Genomic DNA, 23,260 nt, shown 5'->3' with positions numbered 1-23,260 from the left:
TCTCAGGTAAAACCAACTAGCTACGCAGCTGGTGAAAGGTCAGTTAGAAAACACATGACTGTTTTTTACCCCAAAAACAGTGTTTGGCTTCCAAACACGCACTGCTTTAAGTATAGTAAATTTGAAAGCACTCCTGGGAGTTCAAACAGCCTCAGCCTCAGTAGTTATTTAAGTTTAGGACAGGTCAAAAAGCAAGAAGATTTAGGCCAAAGAGAGATCTCAGTATTTCTGAACACAAACAGCACCTCCCTGAGGCCGAAACCATATGCTGTGTAACTCCAGCATGCATCTCTCTGCTTGAGCTCTGAGGCAAGCTTCTCATGAAAACCAAAGGCAACGCTCAATTGAATATCCATGCAATTCAGATGCTCACCTTTCCACCTTTTAAAGTTGTTTTTTTTTTTTTAAAAAGCAAATCTTTAGCTAAGACGTGATTTTACAGACTACACATGAGTCAGACTGTAGAAAGCATCAGGCCTGTTACTAGCTGAACAGGTTTTATAACCTCCAAAATAATAAAGGAAGTCTTCAGGAAAATAGCCAAAGGTACTATAAATAGGATCCAGCGTGGCTATATTCCAACCTTCCGCCTTCCTACCTGCTTGTGCTTTCCAGTGGGGATCTTGAAGTCAAAAGCACAAACCGATTGGGTTTTCATGCCAGAGCACTTTCAGAACTACACAATGAATCAGTAATACACTGCAAAATGAAGACTAGCAACAAAAAGTCTCTAAGCTACAATAAACGCCTTACAAGCATTTGTAAGATTATATTCCTAGGGAGAAGAGATAGGAATGTTAAGTTATGGTCATACACAACAAACTTAGTATCCCCTTTTATTTAAAAGGGGATTCTGCATAAAGTTTATTAGAAGCACACCAAAAGGAAAAAGTGCATGTATGTGAACCTTGTGTATTTTAGGAACACTGTAGTTGTTTGGAGAATGGCGCATAAAAGTTTACCAATCTACCAATATAAAAGTATGTAATGAAACTGGTTTATCTGAACAATAACTTCAAAAAGATCAGCTGAACAGCAACATTTCAGAAGCAAACACCACTGAGGTAGTGTTCGTAATCCTTATGAAGTTCCTCTTCTGTAGTCAGACAATTATTTTCAATAAAACCCAGTTTTAATGTGCTTTGTAATTTATAGAACACACCAAGAGCCAAGGGGAAAAACAAAACCCGAAAATATCCAAACCCAAGAATGCACAAAGTGTGAAAATACTTGCATTTTGTCCTCAGTATTATTTCTGACCCCACAGTCCACCACACAGGATGTTTTTATATAGTTTGCCATCACAAGGTACACAATTATTTGTTTTAATAGATGTACCAGTCACTAACCAGTCACCTTCTCCTGGAATGAACTCTAACAAACTTGATCTTAAATTATAAATATTAATACATCACTCGTCAATGTATCATCTCAATGATCTATCCTGCAAGAGAACAGCTGAATTTGTATGAGTGTTACTATAACAATCCTGTACTACTGGAAATTATTCATTCTTCAAGAAGAAGAGTCATTGGACTGATGGCAGCAAAATAGTTACCCAGACTTATGGTTTTTTTCTTTGTTGTCTCCCCTGCCCCCCTGCTCTCAGCATAACACCTATGGTTATATAGCAAGCAGAAAACCACCCTCCTGTAGGTATACACCACTCTGCTGTCTCCTGAGTAACAAACAATTGGAGAATAGTTCGCTTGCTATGTTTTGTGACGAAATTAGCCTTTGGGCTACCGCTGAAGGATTCATTCAACATTTTTAAACGAGCTTGTTAAAACCAAAACTTCTACTGAAAGTTACAATTTTTTGTTGTTGTTGTTTTATTATTATTATTTGCTGTACCTACATCCACAAGTTATATTTTACAGCACATACAAGACACCAAATTTCAGTTTGTGAGTTCCTCATAACCTCACAAACTCAGACATATTAGCAGTAGTTAGCAATTAGGTTTTGTTAGTAGTTAGCAATTGAAGCTTTTTAAACCCTCCTTTATATTAAAAACCTAGTGCTCAGCCAGCCTAGGGGAAAGGATGAACTAGACCGGCATGAACCCAAATTCAAGCAGGCTCAAATGATAACCACCCCTTAACAAGCAAAACAACCCCCACCACAGGCCCTATGCCACCAAGACAGCAAATCTGTCAGATTAATTTACTGAGCCGAGTACAACTCCTGAATAACACTCTGCCATCCAGTATTCAGATCTTTACATGAGCGTAACTTCTCCCCAGAAAACTGCAACGTCAGAAGTATATCTGCTAGGTGCTGCTGACAAACCATGAGCAGTTCTGGGAAGCAAGTTTTAATCTTAAATGCTTCAATAATCCAGAGGCTGTAAACAAGCTGGGCTTTACACACAGTAATATCACTTCACTTTGACAGACCATAGCATGGCTTAGAGATTTAGCAGTCACCAGTTTGCACCCATTTCCTACAAAGGACACAAATATTACTGCTCTAACATCCAAGGTTATGCTTGGCCAACTACTGTCCTTCCTGGAGGGTACGTTGCTAGATTTTAACCAGATGAAATACTACATGTAAAATAGTCAACAACTTTTACAACATACGATTTCAAATGAGACAGCCTGACCAAGCCATAAGTGAAAACAGAAGATACTTAAAGTAAGAAGTCAATTTCCAGTGACAAAGATGACTTATTTTGAGTTCCAAGCTTTTACTAGATCAGACCAAGGGCCTATTCCGACCCATATTCTCTATCAGCTGCAACACACACACACAAAAAAAAAAAAAAACATGCCCTGAAAGTAGAAAATCCAGGCTACAACCTTTACTTGAAATTTGTCCTACCACTGAGCAGTCACTACACTGTTTCAAACACCAGGAAGCATATCCTTGCCTGTTTGCTGTTGATGGGCAGCTGTCAGTAAGCATCTAATGCCCTTCTGAACTCACTGGCACTGCCTGCCTCTGCAGCACCTTGTGATGGCGAGTTCAAGTTCACTACCTGGTCAGTAATTCAGCTTGAAATTGATAATATCCTAATAGTGTTAATGAGTTCTACGTGTGACTTGTGTGGAACATACTTTGACAGCCGTGCAAGATAGGAGAAATCTGCAAAAACATGCAATTGCCTAGGACTCTGCACCCTAGCAGAAAAGGGAGTCAGGCACCAGAATTTAGGGGATCTCATCCAACTGTGAGGTATGCTCATGTGGGTTAATAAGCCCAGACTCTACTCATGTTGTAACCAAGCACACAGGCCTCAGCCCTATCAGCAATGCCACAGCAAACCAGCTCTGTAATGTATTTCCAGCACAAAAAGCTGCAGCAGTCAGTGAAGTGCTGAAGTGAATCCCCAAGCTAACTGATTACCGCAGTTATTTAAAGCTTCAATTCACATCAGATAGGTACGGTGAGAATAGCTAACAGGGGCTGCTCACACGGCCAGGTGCTGCCTTCCCCACTACTCAGAGCTCTTCCCTAGCCCCCGTCCAGTAACACAGTAGAAAGGACACAGATTGGTTTCCTTGTTCGCTACTGAGATAAAAGCTCTTAATTATGACCTGCATCAGTTACTGTGGGAAGAAAAGAGCACAGTGTAATTTTAGCAGAAATTAAGTAACTGAAAAATCATTAACAAAAGACAGCTCATTTCCATTTCATATGTGCTCATCTTGAGCTGTTAACAGAAACCCGTTAATGCAAACAAGTAGCACTTCATGTTCGGATTAGCATTTTCACCAGCCTCTGGCTTCTAAAATATCAGATGTCTACATTCAACATTCTTGGAAGACACACAACAAATACGGGAGTGGATTCGGGCTCATCATTCTTTTTTAACAGAAGCTTGTTCCAATCAGCCCTGAACAAAAGCTGGAGCAGCTTCTCATCAGCATCACATTCTAAGCAAAGTGACAAGACCTGTCTAGCACCAGCAATCAGAAAAAATACAAAGTCTGGCTTGCAAGGAATTCTAAGGCCTATTAGGCCAACAATTTATAATACAAAATTATACTTTTTTTTTTTTTTTAAACAACACTTCCCATTATTCATGGTTTAGATTTACTGCCAACTGAGAGTATGTGAAGGTAAAACCTGCTCCATTCTAGATTTTTCTGAAGTGCTGGCTGTCTCCAAATGGCAACCCCAGCCATTTTAGGTCCAAGCTGAAAATGCTGTCTGTACCAGAGTATCAGAGAAGTTTCATTACAGTGTTACAGAGATCCAAAGCCAGTAACAAGCTGCAAAGCCACAGGATTTTCTCTATAGGTGTTTACACAGGTCCTCCCTCTAAGGGTTAGAGAAAAGTTTCTGGGCTACCTAACAAAACACAATCAAATACACATTTTACAGTAAAAATGTTGCCGTTTGCAGTCATTTTAACTGTGAGCCCCCTATTTCAATTAATATTAACTGAGCAACATATAGATTAGAACAGATAGCCCTAGTAGCACTGCAATTTCAAGTGTAACCACATCATTAAACTGCACTGAGTTGCTTTTACCTTGCCCACATCCCCAAACTCTCCTCCCTCCCCTGAACAAGCCTCATCTGGTCATCTCCAAATTAATGAGGACAGCTGCCCTTTATGACCAACAGGTGGTAAAACAACCTAATCCAGTCCCAGGTGTCCTGACTTGGTACTTGCTCAATCCCCTTCTATTCCCAAAGCACCTAAATTCCACCAGAACAATAGCTGAAGCCCTGTAACAGAAAAGAAAAAGGTGGACAAACTCTGTAAAGCATTGGTTTCTTCTTTGTGTGTGTTTTTCTGTTGTGATTTTTTTTTTTTCAGGGTGAAGGGGTGGTAAAGATTTTATAAAAGGCATCATTAAAAGAATAACAAAGAAAACGCAGACCTCCATTCACATCATTTTCCAAAAATAACCAAGTTAATTTCATTACCTACAGGAACTCATATATTACTTTGTTGACTCAGAAGATGTGTTATTTTAATTTCTTGCAATACTCAAATATTTTTTACTAACAGTGTATGTTAATCAAAATTGCCAAGTCTTTAAATGCATTGTGTCTTTAGAAAAAAAATCAATGTTTGAAACGAAGAAGTATTTTTGACATATCCTTCACACAAACTGCTAGCAAGTAGGCCACAACAATAGTCACATCACTGTGCTGACTGCTTAGTAGGCATTTAGTTACTACCGTATCTTTTAAAATAGTATTTTTCCTTTTCTGATTCTTCTTCTCCTTTCCTAAGACCCCCCTCTAGTACTTTTAAATATATGCTGCAGGCCTCACAATGGTAGTGGAAGATCTTTGCCTTTCAATATATTGTGTCCTTGCAGCAGATGCATACACAGCCCTCGAGTGCCAATCTAGAGGGGGGTGAGGGGAATCTTCCCAGACAGTAACAGGCTAGGGTAGCATTGCCAGCAATACAATCCTCTCCATATAGATATATAACATCATGCTTGCTCACTACAGAGAGGAATTAAATACTATTTTCTTAGTCAGCCCCATTTTTGTCCCAATTAGCTCACTAACTAGAAATACCTTATATAACCAAAAAGCTACCTGAAGTGTTAATCAGGCTCTTCTCTTACTAAAAATAGGGCACTAGCACAAAGGAAGTCTGCTCAACTTCCCATTCTATCGTCCATGTAAATAAAATGCTCAAAGCCTTTCCATCAATGTGTCCACTGGAAAAGAAATACAGTATTTTTATCTCCTAGCCCAGAATTACTTCTCAGCTCACTGAAAGTGTTAATTCTGAAGTACAGCCACCAAAATACATATTCTTTAAGTGTAACTTATTTCAGTCACAACTTACACCAGTAGTTTCATCTCAACTGGTGCAGAGTTAATCAATGCGAGAATTAATACTACCTCAAATTAATTGTGCTTTTCAACGCACGTTTCAAGTAGCAAGTATAAAAATAAAGCTACCAGACAATATATTTACTTTTTCACATGACTACATGAAACAAATTGCAAATTCCAGTCTCCCGACCATCAGAATAACATCACACAATTATTATTAGAATTTACCTGACCAGCTTGAATATTCAGTGATTATTACATCCATTTTTTAAGAGCTCTCTAACAGACTCTTTTTAAATACCTAAGGAAAGCCCTGCTGTAGAAATCCTTGTGTTCTACCCTTCAACAGAAAGAGAAGTTCAGACATGGCGTTAAATGAATTTTAATTTTAAAAGTGCAATAGGTTTTAGCAGTTCAAGTAGATTAAAACATAACTGAAAGTTCTCTCCATAAATGCATTTATCGTGGTTAGAAATAGATGGTTGCCTGAGAAGCCATAACCTACGTTTCCTCATCCATTTACTAGTTTCACTGTTGCCTGGCACACTGTGTGTGCTTGCATGTGGAAAGAGCATTGTTAATGGTCCTACATCATTCTACAGTTACAAGAAAGTTCATCCTCTCTGAAAATGAGAAGAAATGATTAACCAGGAAATAGGAAGTGTTGACATAGTAATTTCCCAAACTTGTTTTTAGTATGAATGTATGCATGTCCTCTTACGTTAATTATTTACAACTTGTACCTTCTCTATGCTTGGACATGCATTTCAGACACGTAACTTTTCAAAGCTTAAGAAAATTGCATTTCTGTCCCCACGAATGTGCATGGAGATAATTAAGCCTGCGCAATAGTCCTCCCATTTTAGAGTTATTTATGCAGTCCTAACACTGCATGAGTAAGATTTTTGCATTACAAATTTTACTTCTTGTATTAAAACAGTATATTAAAGAATAGCATTTAAATTATTTCCTACAACAATAAGTAATAATCTATTTAGTACTGTGGTTCTGTTCAAGCATACGTTGTGCCCTAACATGAACATACAGATTTTTTTTTTTTTTACCTTGTACTTGCAATTTCAGTCAGTTTTTCTTTGAATAAAGATCAACACAGTCCAAGATACTGTTTCATTTTGTAAAACACATTTGTCATTGAACAATAGATAAATGAAACATGGCAGCACAGACTAACACTGTGTAATGTCCTGTGTATCTACCTCTCCATGCTCAACAAAAAGCTGAAATGATTCACAGAAGGCACAGCTGCAACATCATGAATATAACTGGCCCCAGTCTTGCAACTGCCTTTCTCTTGGCAACTTTATGAAGAACGGAATTCTAAGACAAGTGGTAGAGGAGGAGAAAAATAACATTTAAGCTTATCCTTAAATACCTATCAAGACATACTAGAGAAGCATCTCTGTAAACAACTGCAAGATCATTCACTGACTAAGTATTTGGTATATATACAATACTCTGCTTTCCACAACTTCAGGCCTTAGAATTTTCTTTCATTATTGCAGTAATAAAGCTACCTTCCACTAATCCTATTTTACATCATTATCACAGTGACCTTGTCTTTTTAAACTTGTCAAGCATTGTTAATTATACTAGCAGACATGTTATAGATACCTCTTCCTACGTTCTGAGACCAGACAATTGTCATTTCCACAATCGGTTAACAAAACAGTATTACAAAGTTTAGCAATTACAGTGTAAAAGCTAACATCTTTAATGCTATTTAAAATAACTTTAAAATGGAACAATTCCACAGCATGTGACTAATTAGACTCAATAATGTTCCAGCACCTCATTTAGACCATTAACTTCACCTTTTACATTGGAGGATTCTAGATTTGTAATTTTACTGGAAGTTATCAATGTGCTTTTCCCAAGAATTTATGGTCTAATGTTCAAATTATTATTATAGTTAAGTCTACTTGCAGTGTAACTCCTTTAAAAAACACAAAACCAAACACTCCAAAGCACCTATAAATTGAAAAAAAAAAAAGCATACTGCACATAGCAAAAGCTCCATAAAAAAAGTACCTCAGGAATTCAGTTTTACCTGAAGGAACAGCTGTATTGTTCTGGTGGTTTTCACCAGTTGACACAAATAAGTCTTCCTCCCCTTCAGTAGATGAGCTGGAAGAAGATTCACTACTGAGATCGTTCTCACTTGAACTGCTAGAGCTGGGTAGTAAAGCATACTTTCTCCGAGCTAACACTTCCCGTTTTTTTCTCTGCATTAAAATTCGTTCTTTTTGGTTCTGTGTCCGCTGTGAAGAACTGGTTTTCACAAATCTCTTTCTGTAAGGAAGTCTTCTCAAAGAACTGCTGTGAAAACAGGGCCTTTTCATTAATAACCCAGGTACAGAGTCTGCCTCAGTCCGAGGCCACTTTTGTGACCTTGCACTATGAGTTCTACTTGTAGTATTCAACACTGCCTGAGGGTGTCTTACAGGAGCATCTTTTTCTTCTTCAGACGTTACTGTGTCAGAGTCTCCAAAATGTAGGCTGGATGAAGGTGAAGAGATACAGTCACTAAAAGAAGAGTCATTGTCTTCACTCTGTGTTTCTAGATGCTGTCTTAATCCTAAGATTCCTTGGTTTTCTTTATCAGGACAATTTTGAGTATATGAAGGACCAGCCTGCTGGCTCTTGCGTTTTTTTCGCACCACAATACTTTTGTCTGGGTCTGTACGGTTGCCATTCATTTCCTTCTGCTTTTGAGAATCACCACATAAGTGAGAGAACTCATTCCCTACTTTACTAGCAATCATCTCAACTTCTGCAGGGAAGCTTTTGGCTGCCCCAATAGGCTCAGGGTTCAAGAGGATCCCCTTCAGACTCTCCTGTCTCTTTGGTGCATCAGAAGGAACTTCACTCTTCATATCCGCTTTTAGAGTATAAACTATATTACATTCAGGAGTCCATTTAGACATGGAAAGTTTTAAGAAAGGCCTAGAAATAAAAACAGATATGCATTAGAAAAAAAGAAAGCAATGGATTTTTTCAAGACCAAAATAAGAAACAAGTAATTTGTCATTTATTGATAAGACTCCCCATCCCCCAGGAAAAGTGAAACATGAATAAATGAAACAAGTGTTTCATAGCAATATTATAAATACTGCTTGACATGTAATTTTTAGTTAAGACGCAATTATACTACTTGCATTGAATAGACGTTCCTGTAGGCAGCAAAAATACTACCGCTTTCACGGAGGAAATATCAACGTATGTCTGCGAAACACATGAATGTCTGTTTTACCAATGGTTAAGCATGAGTTTTACAGGCTACTGTTCACAGAAATTGCATGACCTTGAGCTAAAGAGCTCCGATATTTAACCATCAACTAAACTGTATTCTTATACAGACATTGAATGCCTTGCATACAATGCATGATACAACACGGCAACAACTGAGCTATAAAAATTAGTTACTTAGAATTCACGATTACTTTCTGACAAGGGAATGAATAAAACAGGAGACATTTTGAACCTTACTATTTTGGTGTAAAGTAATAGAAAGCCATCAGTTTGTTTAAAGAGAATAAATAACCACACATTAATAGTATAGTGTACATACAAAGCTGTTTTCAGCCCATGTTCTACTCTGCTATAGAAATTGAGCATCTATCACATGTACCCTTAATAGTCAGCACCAGACGGGCTCCCCTCCGGGTCAAATACCAGGCTGATAACATACAAAGTTAGCCTCAAACACCATTTCTAATAAAAACCTGTGTACCAGGTGACTACAGAGAGGAAAACAAAACAATAACCTCAGTAATACTTGACCTTCTACCTGCTTCACCTGGCACCTCTGCTTTCTGCTTAAATTCCCAAAAGGAAGTGACAAAATAATTTGGTTCCCGCTGTGATAACCACCAAAGCACTCTTTACTGCAAGTAATACAACTTTTTTTTTTTTCACCTCATATAAATAAGGCTACTGTAGACATCTGCCACTTGTACTACTTAAGCAGCTAAGTGCTCCCTCTTTACTGCCACCCCCTCAGCTCGCTTGAAGAACACCTCCTGTGCTCTTCTGCCAGAAGTGTTAATACACTGAAACAGACTACAGAGCTGACCAAACTGAGAAAGATTTCCCAGTCAGATCAGACACCCGCCTGATTCATTGCACACACACATAACCAGTGGTACCTGGCTTAACCAGGAGGCTGCGTCAAAAAAAAACAAAAAAAATCTGCATAATTGTAGCTCATGTGGAAATGAGGCTCCTCAAGCAGCACATCTGGTACGTCCGCGAGGCCACAAGAAAGACTAAGTCAGCAACGGTAAGATCTCTGGTAGGCAGCACTGCCTACTCCAGTCAGCATCTTCTGCCTGAACCACCAAATTCAGTTTCCAGAAGGCTGACATGTTCTTACTTGTTGCCAACATTTAAAGCTCCCGGTCACTGTCATAGAGTTCATCAATACAAGACTGAAACTACAACACAGAGTCAAATTAACATTTCTGAGATTGTTCCACAAATTGGTACTTCCAGGAGCAGCTGTGAGCCAGCTGCTGTTCATGTTCTTATGAAACACTTGTCTGAATTGGCAACAGGTCTAAATGTACGTGTTATCCCTATCAGTCTGTGCTCTCCTCACAGCCATAAGCAACTCATCTAATTCTTCAAGTGATGCAATCTGAAAAAAAAAGTGCACAAGGTATAAATGTTGCAGTACTAAGCCCTAAAGAAACCAAGATGTTCACTGGATCTTCCTGGAAATCAAGAGTCTTGTGGACACCAGAACCCCAACTGAAAAGATAATTCGAGTTTTCTCACCAGGAATCCTACAAACATCTCTGACAGTTACTGTTAAACGCAAGACCCACACCCTGCGTCAGCTACAAAAGCACTGCTGTTTTCTACCGGAATTACTGATGGAAAATATAACTATATGCTGTAGGTTGAAAGCTCACTGCACGCAAGTCGGACTAAGCATTTAAGGGCTGTTAAACCTCTAACTCTTCCTGTCAGTACATGTAGCAGGACTGCCTCTTACTTTCACTTCACTGAAACACAACCGGCAGCAGGAGGTATTTCTCATGTCCAAGTGTTAGCGGGGCTGCTGCACCCTGGACAACACGTGTTGGTAATTTACTGCAGTACAGTCTAGTGGCATGTGCTGTAAGGCTACCTCCTTGTCTAGGACTAAATAACAAAGATGCAAAATTGGAAACAAGCTGGGGACAAATATTAAGAGAGTGTAAGTTTTCATAGTAAACAAAAATGAGAAAAGGCCTCTACAAAAGCACTGGAATTGTTCTCAGCTCCTGAAGGAAAATACCAGTTCCCACTTGCTTACCCCCCCCCCCCCGCAATACCATCTCTCTCTGGAACCAAGAATTAAATATTGTAAAATGGAAGTCTAATAAGAACATGAAATTGGAATTCAAAGCTGTTATAAGCACACAGAGATGAAGGAATACAGTCTCTCTCATCCTTACAAGGTCACCTTTAAGCAGCTCCTTTGGCCTGTTATTTCAGCACTATTTCACAGAAACACAACACAAAACTTTTCCACAATCCAACTACAAGCCAGCCCCTCCCACAATAACCCTATATTTCACCACAACTCTTTCAGAAAATCCACAAAACACTTAGATTTGGTAAACAAAGGAAAACTAATTTATTCAGAGGTTGCTCCCTTTGAACATGATCACGACTTACGTTACACTACACTCCTGGCCTATTCACAAGCTTGCTGTTCTTATACTATGATAAGCTAAAGGAATAATTCAATTTAATTCTGAATTTCTCTTAATAAAGAAACACGAACAAAAACAACAAATTTTCTCATTATGCAACCACAAAGCATACACCTTTATGTAAGCTGCTTACTGCAGCACAGAGGCCACTGCACTAAAACAGAGGTATTGAAGCTACAGCAAAAATACAAAGTGAGAAACTTTGCACTGAGAAACTGCAATCTACTCCAAGATGACAAAAACACCTCAACCACCACACAGCGAAAACCAGCACACGTGAAACAGTTACTAGCTTAGCTTTACTCCAGTAAGCAGCCTAGATATTACAGTCAGGTAACTCAAAGCCAAATACCTTGTGTGTTTGCACTACTAAAAACGTGGGAAAGTCAGCAGTAACTCACTTAAGTAAATAATCAAGAACCTTTCATTTTTGCTAGTCAATACACATCCTGATGGACTGCTTGCTCATCTGAGAGCTGCTGGCTGCCATTTAAAAATTACACAAACAGCTTAAACATTTTTGAAGTGAATGGTGGCTATCAACAATTACTAATAACCTATTCATTCAGTATTTAGAAGTGCTATTAGAAATCTTTGAACAAAAAATCAGCAGAAAAGACAGAAGCAAGATGAACAGCTTACTATTCAACTGGAGTCCAATTTCCTAAGATTTTTAGTGTTCAGGTGAAAGAAATACATGCTACGTACAAGTCCAGTGTTTTACACAGAATTTAAGACAAACTTTAAGAGGGACTACAAAAATACTATGCAATGAATTAAAAGTCATTAGAATATTATCTGCTGTTAAACTATTAGAAGGTCCTACAAAATCACCCTAAAATAGTCCTCGGAAGCTTTTTCAGAAAGCAACAAGATGCAGTAAGTGCTCCTCTTCCTTTTTAATGTAGGGAATCAAGACTCAGAGGAAAGAAAAAGGAGGTAACATCTTTTATGCCATTTTAAATGAAGACTTGAACAGCTGGTAACAGAGCTATCTGAAAACCATACATCTAAGTTCCTCCCAAAAGTGTATGACTCGATTCAGAATCGAGAAGTGCCCCATCCACAACTTATCCACTCACTGCACGAATTGAAGAATATTGGTATCAGTCCCCGCAAGCCATGCAGCACTGCAAGAACACTCATGCGAATTGGGGGAAGTCCTTCGAAACTGCTCAATCAGTCAAAACAGAAGTTTTGAGATCTTTACATCAGACAGAAGTTTCCGATCACATAAAAGCAAAGCACATGAGTTATCTGAGAGCAAGGTGGCATTAAGAATTAGTTTCACTACTGACAGTCAAGCAGCACGATGGTACTGAAGTCAGCACTATAAGAAAGTGCAACAGTTCAAGACACATGAACTCAAATTTTCATGTAAACTTGATGAATATAAGTAATCTATCATTATTTTGAAGATGTATTTTCAGGTAGATTGTAAAATATACTCAGCTCCCTTTGTCACCAAGAAACAACCTTTTTAGGTGTCAAAAAGCACCTTGATCAACTCCCTCCAAGTTGTCTGCAGTAAGCACACCGTGCTCTGACACATGGCCAGCCAGCCACTGCACACCTTCCGCTCACCTTCAGAGCAGGCTTCTTACATAACCCCAAATCACCAGTCTCTGTCTTGTTGGTGTAATACACACCTACACCCAGAGAGCCATATAAAAGGTATTTCCTGGCTGAACTATTTTGGTAGAGTTCTAGGAAGCCTGCCTTCCTAGGCTTGATGGAAAGCAGCAAGGAAAAAAGCTTCATCACATGTCAGCTATTTCCCCACCTTACATCACAGAATGCTTTGGGGTGGAAGGGACCTTAAATATCGCCTGGTTCCAATCCCACTGGACACCCCCAACCAGCCCAGGCTGCCCAAAGCCCCATCCAAGCTGGCCTCGAGCACTGCCAGGGATGGGGTATCCACAGCTTCTCTGGGCAGCCTGTGCCAGTGCCTCACCACTCTAATATTAAATAATTTCTTCCCTATATCTAATCTAAACCTGCCCTATTTTAGTTTGAAGCTGTTACTCCTTGTCCTATCCCTACATCCGCTGACAAAGAGCCCCTCCCCAGCTTTCCTCTACCCCCTTTAGGTACCAGATCTTCTTCAGTTTCCCTCTCCTCTCTCATTACAGTGATTTCCCCTTGCCTCCACGCACTCCCCACCACACAGACCCTAAATGCACTTACAGGTCAGTCAGGTAACCAGGGTTAAACCTAGAGGACAATAAAGGGAAAAATTCTTCCAAATCTGATGGCTCTGGGGAGTACCAAGAGCTTGCAGAACATACTGCTATCATCACTCTGAAAGAATGCAGCAATTTCATTTCCATAACAACTCCGTGGTATCTTGGACCACTTACGAACCCACCTCAGCTGCCCATGCATACAGTGACACCAGGCAAGCGAAGCTATTTAAGATTCTTTCAGAAAGAAAGTTTCTATCACTTTCCATATGTAAATCCTTTACTAAGTCCTACCTTGTATTTTCTTTGCATATGCTATCTGAACTCACCATTACGATTTTAAAAATTACTCCCTTCCCTAGTACTATCAAATGGCTTCTATAAAAGTTGCTTTTAACATTATTTTCACTCCTGTAAGCTGACATGGGTACGGCTGTTTTCATGAGAAAACTTCTGTTAGCCTCTGGCACACACCCACAGACCTTGTTTTGGATACTGTTCCTAGCACTGTATTTTTTCGAACTGGCAGACAGGGCTATCAAGAGCTTGAAGCATGGACCAGTGAATGAAAGTAGAGTACAAACTGCATCTTGGAACACCAACAGTCATCCTTGTCCTGTTAGTAAAAGATGCATTTTTCTTCTTTCAGCAAGGCTTTTCCACCAGATGGACCAAGACACCAGAGAAGGGGTAAACTTAGAAACTTACACTTTTAAAATTTGTACAAGTCCTTGGGTAAACGCAAGATAACCTAAGTACTACTACTCCCCTTCCTCAAGGGCAGAGAGCCAAACAAGACTGATTAATGCATGACCCCGGCCCAACTGAGGTTGCCAGGGGATTGGGAGCCATTTGAGAAGCTATTACAATGCCACAAAGAACGAATCTCAGTGCTACCATGCCCTGCTTCAACAAAACTGAAGGGCTCACTGAAGCAGCTCAGGACAAAACACCTGTAAGCCTTGAAGGTGCAGTCACGCCCTATGCATTTCAACCCTATCAAGCAGGGGAAATTGTACAATGTTGAGCAGCAAGAACACAAACATCCAAAATTCAGTCCCACTGTCAGCAAAACAAGTGCAATCACTTCAGAACCACCCAGCTTTGCTTTTGACTGTTGTTCTTTTTCACTGTGTAATGAGAAACTGCGCTCTTTTAGAGTTTAACACCAAATTTTTAGTATACTGTATTTTGGTCTTTTAATCTTTGCTGGAAAATAAAACAATTGATAGTTTAAAATCTACACACCTTTACAAAACGGCAACAAACAGAAATTCAGATTGGCTTTTGGTATGTTTGCTTTGCTGTTAGGTGGCATCACTCCCAATTTCCCAACCACTCTCCATTTCCCTTTTTGTGCCCTAACGCAGCTGGAGCCATAACGGATGCTGTGATTTTTGAGCGACAGAACTGCTTGAGAATTCCCCGGGCAGAAAACTTACCGTTTGCCCTACACAAAGGCACAGCACGTCAGAACAACCTATAGTATTAGTTATCAGCTGCATGACAGCATTTGGAAACAGGTTCTTGCTGGCAGCCTCCTACAGACACTCCGTTACAGCCAGCCCTGCGGGAAGGCTTTGCCAGTGCTTTGGAGAGGGGCACTAGTTTTACCTGAGCCACAGCATGGCAGGGCAGGCAGGCTTACTGACCCCACGCAGCCACTTCTAGGAACCATGGCTGACGTGGGAAGGCTACTGTCCAAGTGAAACAATGCTACTGTAAGTACAGTACTACTCTTATTAACCTTGCAAAGGCATTTCAAAGGTAAGTCAAACCACACACAGTACACGTAACCAACAGAAACCAGCCTCTGGACCAGCAGACTCCTTAATTTTATGTCTGAAAAAAAACTTCCTTCCAGGTCTGTTTCCTCATGCACTAGTCAATTCACAGCAGTAAAGCAATCATCTGACAACCAGAACATCAGGCCACCTTTAAAGTAGGTGCAGAAAGCCTCTGTTACGCCATGTTCGCGTTCACCTCTGAGACTTACTACCATTGGATTTCTGTTTATTCTTTTTATTCAAGAGGCCACTGAAAGCACTGCACTGGCTCTTACATCTTTGAGGAGAACCCAGCACAGGACAGCTACGGCAGAAGAGCTCTTCCCGAGGACTGGATGGATCTGTGGCCTGATTCCAGCTGGAATGGAGGGAGCCCACAGGAGCATGCGCAGCTGGATGCACCTCAGCTAGATGAGCTGGCAGGATAGGAACAGCTCTGCACAGAGCCCTCTGAACAACAAGCAAGTTCCCCTGCGATACGCTATGAATCAGCCCAGGATGGTTAAGGCACCCAGGGAAATCCAAGCACCAAAGCATTAACGTGCACTTACCCGCTTGGGCAAGGAATCCATTTGCCTTCGCACAACAGATGCGAGCAGGTGGATTTGACAAACACGGTGCTCATGAGCACATTCTTCAGTCTAGACATTTCTCTGCTCTATCATAGGCTTAAACTCTGTTAACTACACTAACACCATGTAAATCACTGTTTTAAGACAGAAGCATTATGATTTGGCAATCAGGAATGCTTTGGCTTCGGTGAACTCCAAGACAAACATAACTGCAGTGAATTTGGGAGTAAGGAGTTGTAGCTTTATAAAAAAATGACAAAAATACACTTGCTCTTTTACTAGACTTAAGATCTTAACTGGGGATTCTGCTTCAGCCAACTTTAAGAGAATTGCTTCCAGAGATGCTTAGGGAAACTCTGAATTACACAGCCATCAAAAATAATTTAACAATTTATTTATTAGTCCCTCCGGCAGTTTTGACCTTTCGGGTACACTTAACTGTTCCTAATGCAGTATCTTTTTGCAAACATTTCTTGATAAAGCCCTAAGGAGCTAAGTATGACATGATCTTTGCTATGACTGCTAACAAAAATCCTGCAGGTGAGAACTAAGAAATTAAGCATTAATGCAGGGTTACGCTGTTCTTTAGGAAGCCGGTGAGAAGTAGGAGAATCTGCAGACACTAAACAAAGTAGACGTGCCAGGTTAAGATGGAAGGAGAACGCACCTTCTCCAGTCCTTTCACCTACTAGAGCAAAGCAGCTGTGGGTAAAAATCAAACATTTCACTTGACAGCAGCCAGGTATTATCAGGATGGCACTTGATTGATTGCCACCACCTTCCCTCCCCTACCAAAACAGAGAAGGAAGTCTCTTGCTGGTAGTCTCGGACAAGCCTTTTCCAAAGAAGTTTCATTTAGTAGATACTAAGGCAAACATCATTTCAAGTCACAGCCGTTACTTTTCCAAATTGCATCAACCATAAAATTCTGGGCTAGTGAAGGAAACATATTCCATTCTCTCTTCCCCTTTTTTGTATTAGGGGTCTCTGTTTGGCCTGACATTAAACCACCACACACACACAAAAAAAAAAAAAAAAAAAAAACACTAAACCTAGGCCTTGTTTTTTGAACAAAGTTTCCTAGCGTAAAAACTAAGGATGCATTTCACATTTCTTTTAAGAGCACTGCAGACTTCAGCAGCAGCTGATCACTACCACTTACACTGCAAAATCTTTAGGGACTATGACTGGGAATAACTATTCTATTCTTACGTTGTGCATATTTCCTATCCTATTTCCTATCATATTTCTAAATCTCTTTAAATGACATGCAAAGAATTGAAGCACTACAGACCTGGTGATAAAATTGACCTTAAAGAGGTTATGCGTTAGTAAAGCTGTTGGGAAACCTTTATATAACATCTGCCTGTGGCAAATCCATCTCTCCCCATGCTAACCCCATTGTTTACCTCTGAATTAAGTTGTCCTGATGCCCCGCACCCCTGTACTTTTTCCCCATTTATTAAACTGCCTGACACCTTGACCTCTGGACTTCATCAGCTGGGGATGGGGCACTAGTACCTTTATCTTCTCAAATTCAAGTCTTCACTACTGGAGGAAATGGAAACAACTGAGATGAAAGGTTCTTGACTTTAAGAAAAAAAAAATAAAATACCGTAACTGATGTCAGCTAACTGTTATTGCAGCACAGCCACCTCTGCTGAAAGACTAGGCTATTGTAACTGCTTACAAAGGTGTACAAAACTAGTAATTTGAAGATAAATTGTTGATAACGTCATGGATCTACCAAGATATACTACTCTTGGTATACTTTACGAAAGTCCCTGCTTCAAGAAAGACACTTCTGAAAGGTCAGAATGCTCTCATGCAGATTTTGAAAGGCCATGTGAAATATGCATAAATGCTTAGGGCTGCTGTTCACCCCCAGGCTCCCAACGCTAGACATAACTGCAGCGCTAGCTGTAGAGGCTTCAACTGTGAATAAAGAAGTTTCAATACGCATAACTTCAAGAGTTTTAAAACAGGAAGCTTGGTGTCTTATACCCTTTTAGTTAAATCAAATGAAACACAAGATGTGCAGACTTTCCTGTTCTATGAATTCAAAAAGAGGTCATTTTCTACTGTGGATAAGAGCACAACAGGTGACCAGACATTCACAAGCACGGAGATCACATCAATCACATCTTTCCCTATCAAGCCCTGCACACGAGCAAGAGCACAACCTGAACCACAGATAATCCCAGATAATAGCTCTTTTTTTTGGGGGGAGGAGGGAGGGTTGGCCAGTAAAGTTCCTCTATCCCAAAAAAGGAGGAATAAGAACATTTACATTGGCGTAAAGCTACTTAGGCAGCAAGAGCTACGGGTATGCCAACTATTAGAAGCTTTAATTTTTAAGAGTGACAAAACATTCCAATTCTTTTCATATGATTTCCCTCAAAAAATATTTCACCCAGCAAACAGAATTAATCTTTTTCTGGAAATTCTCACTAGCTACAACAAAGGCCAGGTAAGCCTTGTTTCCCCACCTGATAACCCGGCTCTCCTTTATCAGTTTGTAACACTGCTATTCCACCGCGATGTTACCTAGAGGTGCCCCTGCCCAGCAGCCAATTCTTTTGTTTTCATTAAATATTAATTTCTGAAGCAATCCCACCAAGAATCAGATATGGTTTTACAATTCCAGCAAGCCCCTAACTTCCATGTGGTATCTTCTTTCAGAGGAGTGGGAGGCACGAAGGCTACCACCGATCAGCCGAGGCAGCCAGGCCTCGCTGGGGGTCTCACAAAGCCATGTGAGGCCGTGCAGGAGCGCACCCAAACCCAACAAAACCCCACCGATGTACGCCCGGCTGAAACCCCACCTGAAGGAGAGCGGCCTCACACCTCCCCGCTCCCCTGTACCGCGAGGGGCCGGCCTGCCCCCCGCAGGGTCACAGCCCCCTTGTTTACCAGGCTGGGTGCCTCAGACAGGAGCCGGGGGCCGTTGGGGCGGTTACGGGCGCAACCAGGACTGGTTTCCAGGAGGGGAAATTCTGTGACCGATTCCCAAGGAGACCGCCGAGCGCGGCGGCTCCCCGCGGCCGGGGGGCGGCGGGCGAGGCCCGGAGCGGGGCCCCCCCAGCCCGCAGCGGGGCCCCCACCCCCCCGCCGGGCCCCGCTCCGAGGGGGCGGCCCCGAGGGGACGAACGGCCCCGAGCGGCCCGGCCCGGCCCGGCCCCGCCGCGGGCAGCCCCCGCCACCGGCCGGGGAGCGGGGCGGAGGGGCAGGGAGGTGAGGAACGGAGATGAGGAGGGGAGAGGGGAGCGAGGGGAGCAGGGGCAGCCCGCAGCCCCCCCCCCGGCCCCTCCACCCGCCGCCGCCGCCGCCCCGCCCGGTACCTGAGAGCGAGGCCGAGGCGGGGAAGGAGCGGCCCCGGAGGGTCCCCGCGGCCCCGGCCCGGTGCCCGGCGCCCCCCGCGGAGCCGCCGGGGCTGGAGGCGGCCGCGGTTTTGTTGTTGCGCAGCCCCCGGCGCTGCCCAGGCGCGGCTGGGCTCGGCTCGGCGCGGCGCGGCTCGGCGCGACACCCGGCGCTGCTTTACAGCCCGCAAAGCGCAGCCGCCAAGGGGCGGTGCCGCGCTGCAGCCCGCCCCGGCCCGGGTGAGGGGAGGGGGGGGGACGGGGGACACTAACCTCGAAGGGCAAGGTGAAAAAAGGAACCAAACCCAATAAAATCACGCAGTGAAATACAGGGGCTGCGCCCTTCCGTGTCATCAGTTGCTTGGGGCACAGGCACAAAGCCCAGCAGGGCAGGACGAGGCGCGGCAGCCGCTGTCCGCAGAGCATCTGAGGGAAGCGCTGCTCACAGAGAAGTTTTAATGCTATTGTAAAGGGTACTGCAGGTATGGGCTCACAAATACCTCACACGGCCTGCTTATTTAACAATGTGTATTGAGAGAAGATGGAGTCTAAGCTTCAGAGGATGCTCAAGGGAACAGCACATGTGAGAGGAAGCAAAGAAACCCGGCTGCTTCCCCTTAACGAGACCGGAGCTCTCCATGAGCTGGTCAGAGCCGCACACCGGCAAAGAAACACACCAGCGGGTTGCGTGTTCACATATTTACCTTTTTACTTAATAATCGTTTTGAGCACTCGTGGCAAAAATGACAGGAACCTCCTGGCAGAGGAAAGGGCAGTCACCCTGCGCTCACTGGCTGAAAGGCATTCCCTGAGGAATAAAGAGAATAATAAGGAAAAGATTCTCCTTCTCAGAGGTCTTAGCTACAGGAACCCAAAAGGTTAAATCTAGACTTTCTAAATGCCTAATTCTAAGTGCAGAATAGCTTGCAGGCCACAGTGTCATCGATTTGTACTGAATTCTTCAACTGCTTCTCACTGGGGCCAAACGAAACCCTCCCAGGGACACCTCAGGGCCCGGCAGCACTAAAGACGGAGAAGAAACCGCCTCATCTAAGGTGAAAACAATGCCAACCAGCAGGAGACTGCACTTCACATTTGGGGGGCGAATAAATTAAAAAAGAATCAACCACTATCCTGAGACACTGTCAGCAGCTCGGCTTTGTAGTTGGACGTGGCTGTGCAGCCCAGGAGCGCTGTCTCTGAGTGTCCACAGAGGGAAGCCAGGCACAGCTTCTTCCAGACGCAAACACCGGCGTTTGGAACCCAGTCCCACCGGGCACACGGCCAGGATGCAAGGTGTGTGCTGTCAGAAAGAGGTGTCCTTGCTCGGGGCTGCCTGAACTGCAAGCCTGGTCGTGACCAAGGCGGTGTGAATACCACTCACTGCATCTCCTAGCACAGGTACACAAAGATCACCGTCTGGAGCTCAAAATGACTTGCTGCCAGGGTATTAACCCAGATGAAGCAGCCCCCTTCCTTGACACTTACATCGTATGTGGCTGTGTAGACTTAAAATGCACCATCCTTAACTGTTGAGGTGTTTCTGAGTGTTTGGTCAATTCTTAACTGCTAGTAACATTAACAAATAGAGAGCTCCTTGTGATAACATTATGTGGCTGAGACAGAAAAGCAGCACAAAATCTGTGCAATTGATATTCAGATGATACAAATTGCCACAGCTCCCACCAGTTTGGATGAAGATCTTACCAAATAATGAAAACTGGATAGATAGGGACAATGGTAAAATCAACCCTTAAAAATCCATATAGTGAAAAATTCCTGCTAGGAAACAAGACTGACACACTTGCATGTTCAAAAAATAAAACTCCGAAGCTCTGTGCTATATATTTCATAGGGATAACTATAGGAATTAATGAGATTTATCTGAGAGCCTTGGAAGGCTCTGCAAAGTAACACACACCACCCAGGTAACTGTATTTTTTAAGTTATGTGGAAAAGCAAAATAGCCTCCATTACAGTAAAACAGAAATGACCTGCTAACCACTCATTTCATTTCATATTATACGATGTGACAAGGCTTTGAAAGGTCAGACAACGTTGTTGCAACACGTTACTTCACAGAGCACGCAAATCCCTAATAAGGTCTCAAGCAGTTAGATCACAGATAGTCTAAGCAAGATATTTTAAGTATTTACGTTGCCACTTAATTAAAAGGTATGTATAAATAATTTCTTAAATACTGCCAACAAGGTCACTGTTTCTTTTTAAATAGGAAAAAAAAAGTTTCTTTTTTTTTTTTTACCAAAACACATATATGCCACCAACCCATTAACAGAAACATGATATGAGAAACACCTTTAAATTCTTACAGAGCTTGTAACAGAATGGGGCCAAATATACAGATTTTAATTATGAACCACCAACTGTTTTAGGGCAATCAGGTTTAAACCAAATAAAAACTCCTTGAATTCAAGGATCTGATTTTACACTGGGAAATTCCATAGCCACTTCCTAGCAAGTACGTACACTTTCAGCAGTCACACAAAGGAGAATATTTGTCCTTGATTTACAAGTGCATTGTGTTCTCCGCCTTGCTGTTCTGCAGAGGAATGGTAATGCGGGCGACTTACAGATCAAAAACTCATTTGTACAGCCTCCTGACTGCTCATCATACGGTATATCAATAATACATCAAAAAGAAAACTCTACATCCAAAGTGGAAAAAGCTGTTTTTCTAGCAATGATGTATATTAAATTAGCAGTGATTCTTCATTTCAAAATGCATCTATTGTCAGATATTCCCTGAAAACATCTCAAATGTTACTATTCTTCCTTGTGCCCCCCACCTCCCCCAGAGGAGAGAAATGGTGCAGCAAGCACACCAGCTGATAATTTCCAATTGAAAGCTTGGTCGGAGGTTTGAATACAATCAGCTTGACATCAGAATTACTAAAAGCAGCATTTGAAGTTGTAGTAACTAAGCAATATAACATAATAACTGGGAGTCAATGCCTTTCAAAGTCAAATGGACTCTTCCTGTTGATTTCAGTTAATCACTCATAAAAAAAATATCTAAGAAGGAACTGAGTCATTGCATCATTTACTGTTGTAATAACTAGCTCTGATGCAGTCAGCACCCATAGTATCCAAAATACAATACTGTATTAGAAACTTAGATTTCTGAAGCAAAAAAAAAACAAAAGCCTAAAGCTGAAGTGAAACCTTGTGCTCCAAAATGAGGTTTTAAATGAACAGCACGTCAAGCTGCATCTCCCCCTCCACATGTTCCTAAACCAACATCTCTTCTCTCTAGGAGGGCACACGGACAAACACGTGCCTGTGTGAAGAGGAGAAAGGGGACACAGTTCTACTGGAGGTGAATGCTCCAGCCATAAGGCTTTCTTAAAGAGCAAATCAAACAATCAAAAAGAGCAGGAACTTCCTCTCCGTGTTTTGAAGTCACTGAATAACACTGTTTTAGAGTCAAGTCATTAGAATTGCACCAACTACGTGAAGCCGTAAAAGAAGATAAAATAGCTAATGTTTGATCCTCTGTTAGGCTTCCGTGTGAGGTAGGAAATAGACCGGCCAGCACTGTCAAGACTGAGATTACCTATACAGAATTACAGAGGCCATGAAAAAATAAAATAAAATCTAAGGCCGTTCACAGCTTCCATGCGTCTCACATAAGGTAGACAAAAATTAGTTTATAGGAGCACAGTTTGGGGTTTCTGTCTTTGCTGTTATTTAAACATCAATATCTTGGCCAACCATTTCTCCTCTTTGAAAGGCTCTTACTGTTTCCTAATCAAACTTTACCGCAAATTTCAGAACCTAACTGTATAGAAGTCTTCTCTTTGAAGACCAGTAGATGTTTTGAGAGACCGCACAAGGTCAAAGAGTACTTTTCTT

General features: G+C 41.8%; 1 protein-coding gene across 8 annotated transcripts in view; it reads right to left on the bottom strand.

The window, feature by feature from the left end:
• Positions 1-23,260, bottom strand: part of RNF111 (ring finger protein 111) — a 51,924-nt gene that overhangs the window by 26,279 nt on the left and 2,385 nt on the right. For 6 of the 8 annotated variants that reach the window (XM_038184946.2, XM_038184947.2, XM_027467105.3 and 3 more), the window contains exon 2: positions 7,829-8,724. In XM_038184946.2, coding sequence (XP_038040874.2) covers positions 7,829-8,724 — 896 coding nt within the window. Of the gene's footprint in view, positions 1-7,828; positions 8,725-19,369; positions 19,576-20,091; positions 20,196-23,260 lie in introns of those variants that run through there. The other 2 variants (XM_027467106.3, XM_027467099.3) reach the window with 2 other exon arrangements.

Source organism: Anas platyrhynchos, chromosome 11 (genome assembly GCF_047663525.1).
Source record: "Anas platyrhynchos isolate ZD024472 breed Pekin duck chromosome 11, IASCAAS_PekinDuck_T2T, whole genome shotgun sequence".
NCBI lineage: Eukaryota > Metazoa > Chordata > Aves > Anseriformes > Anatidae > Anas > Anas platyrhynchos.
Note: the sequence above shows the minus strand (reverse complement) of the source record. Positions and strands in the feature narration are given on the sequence as shown.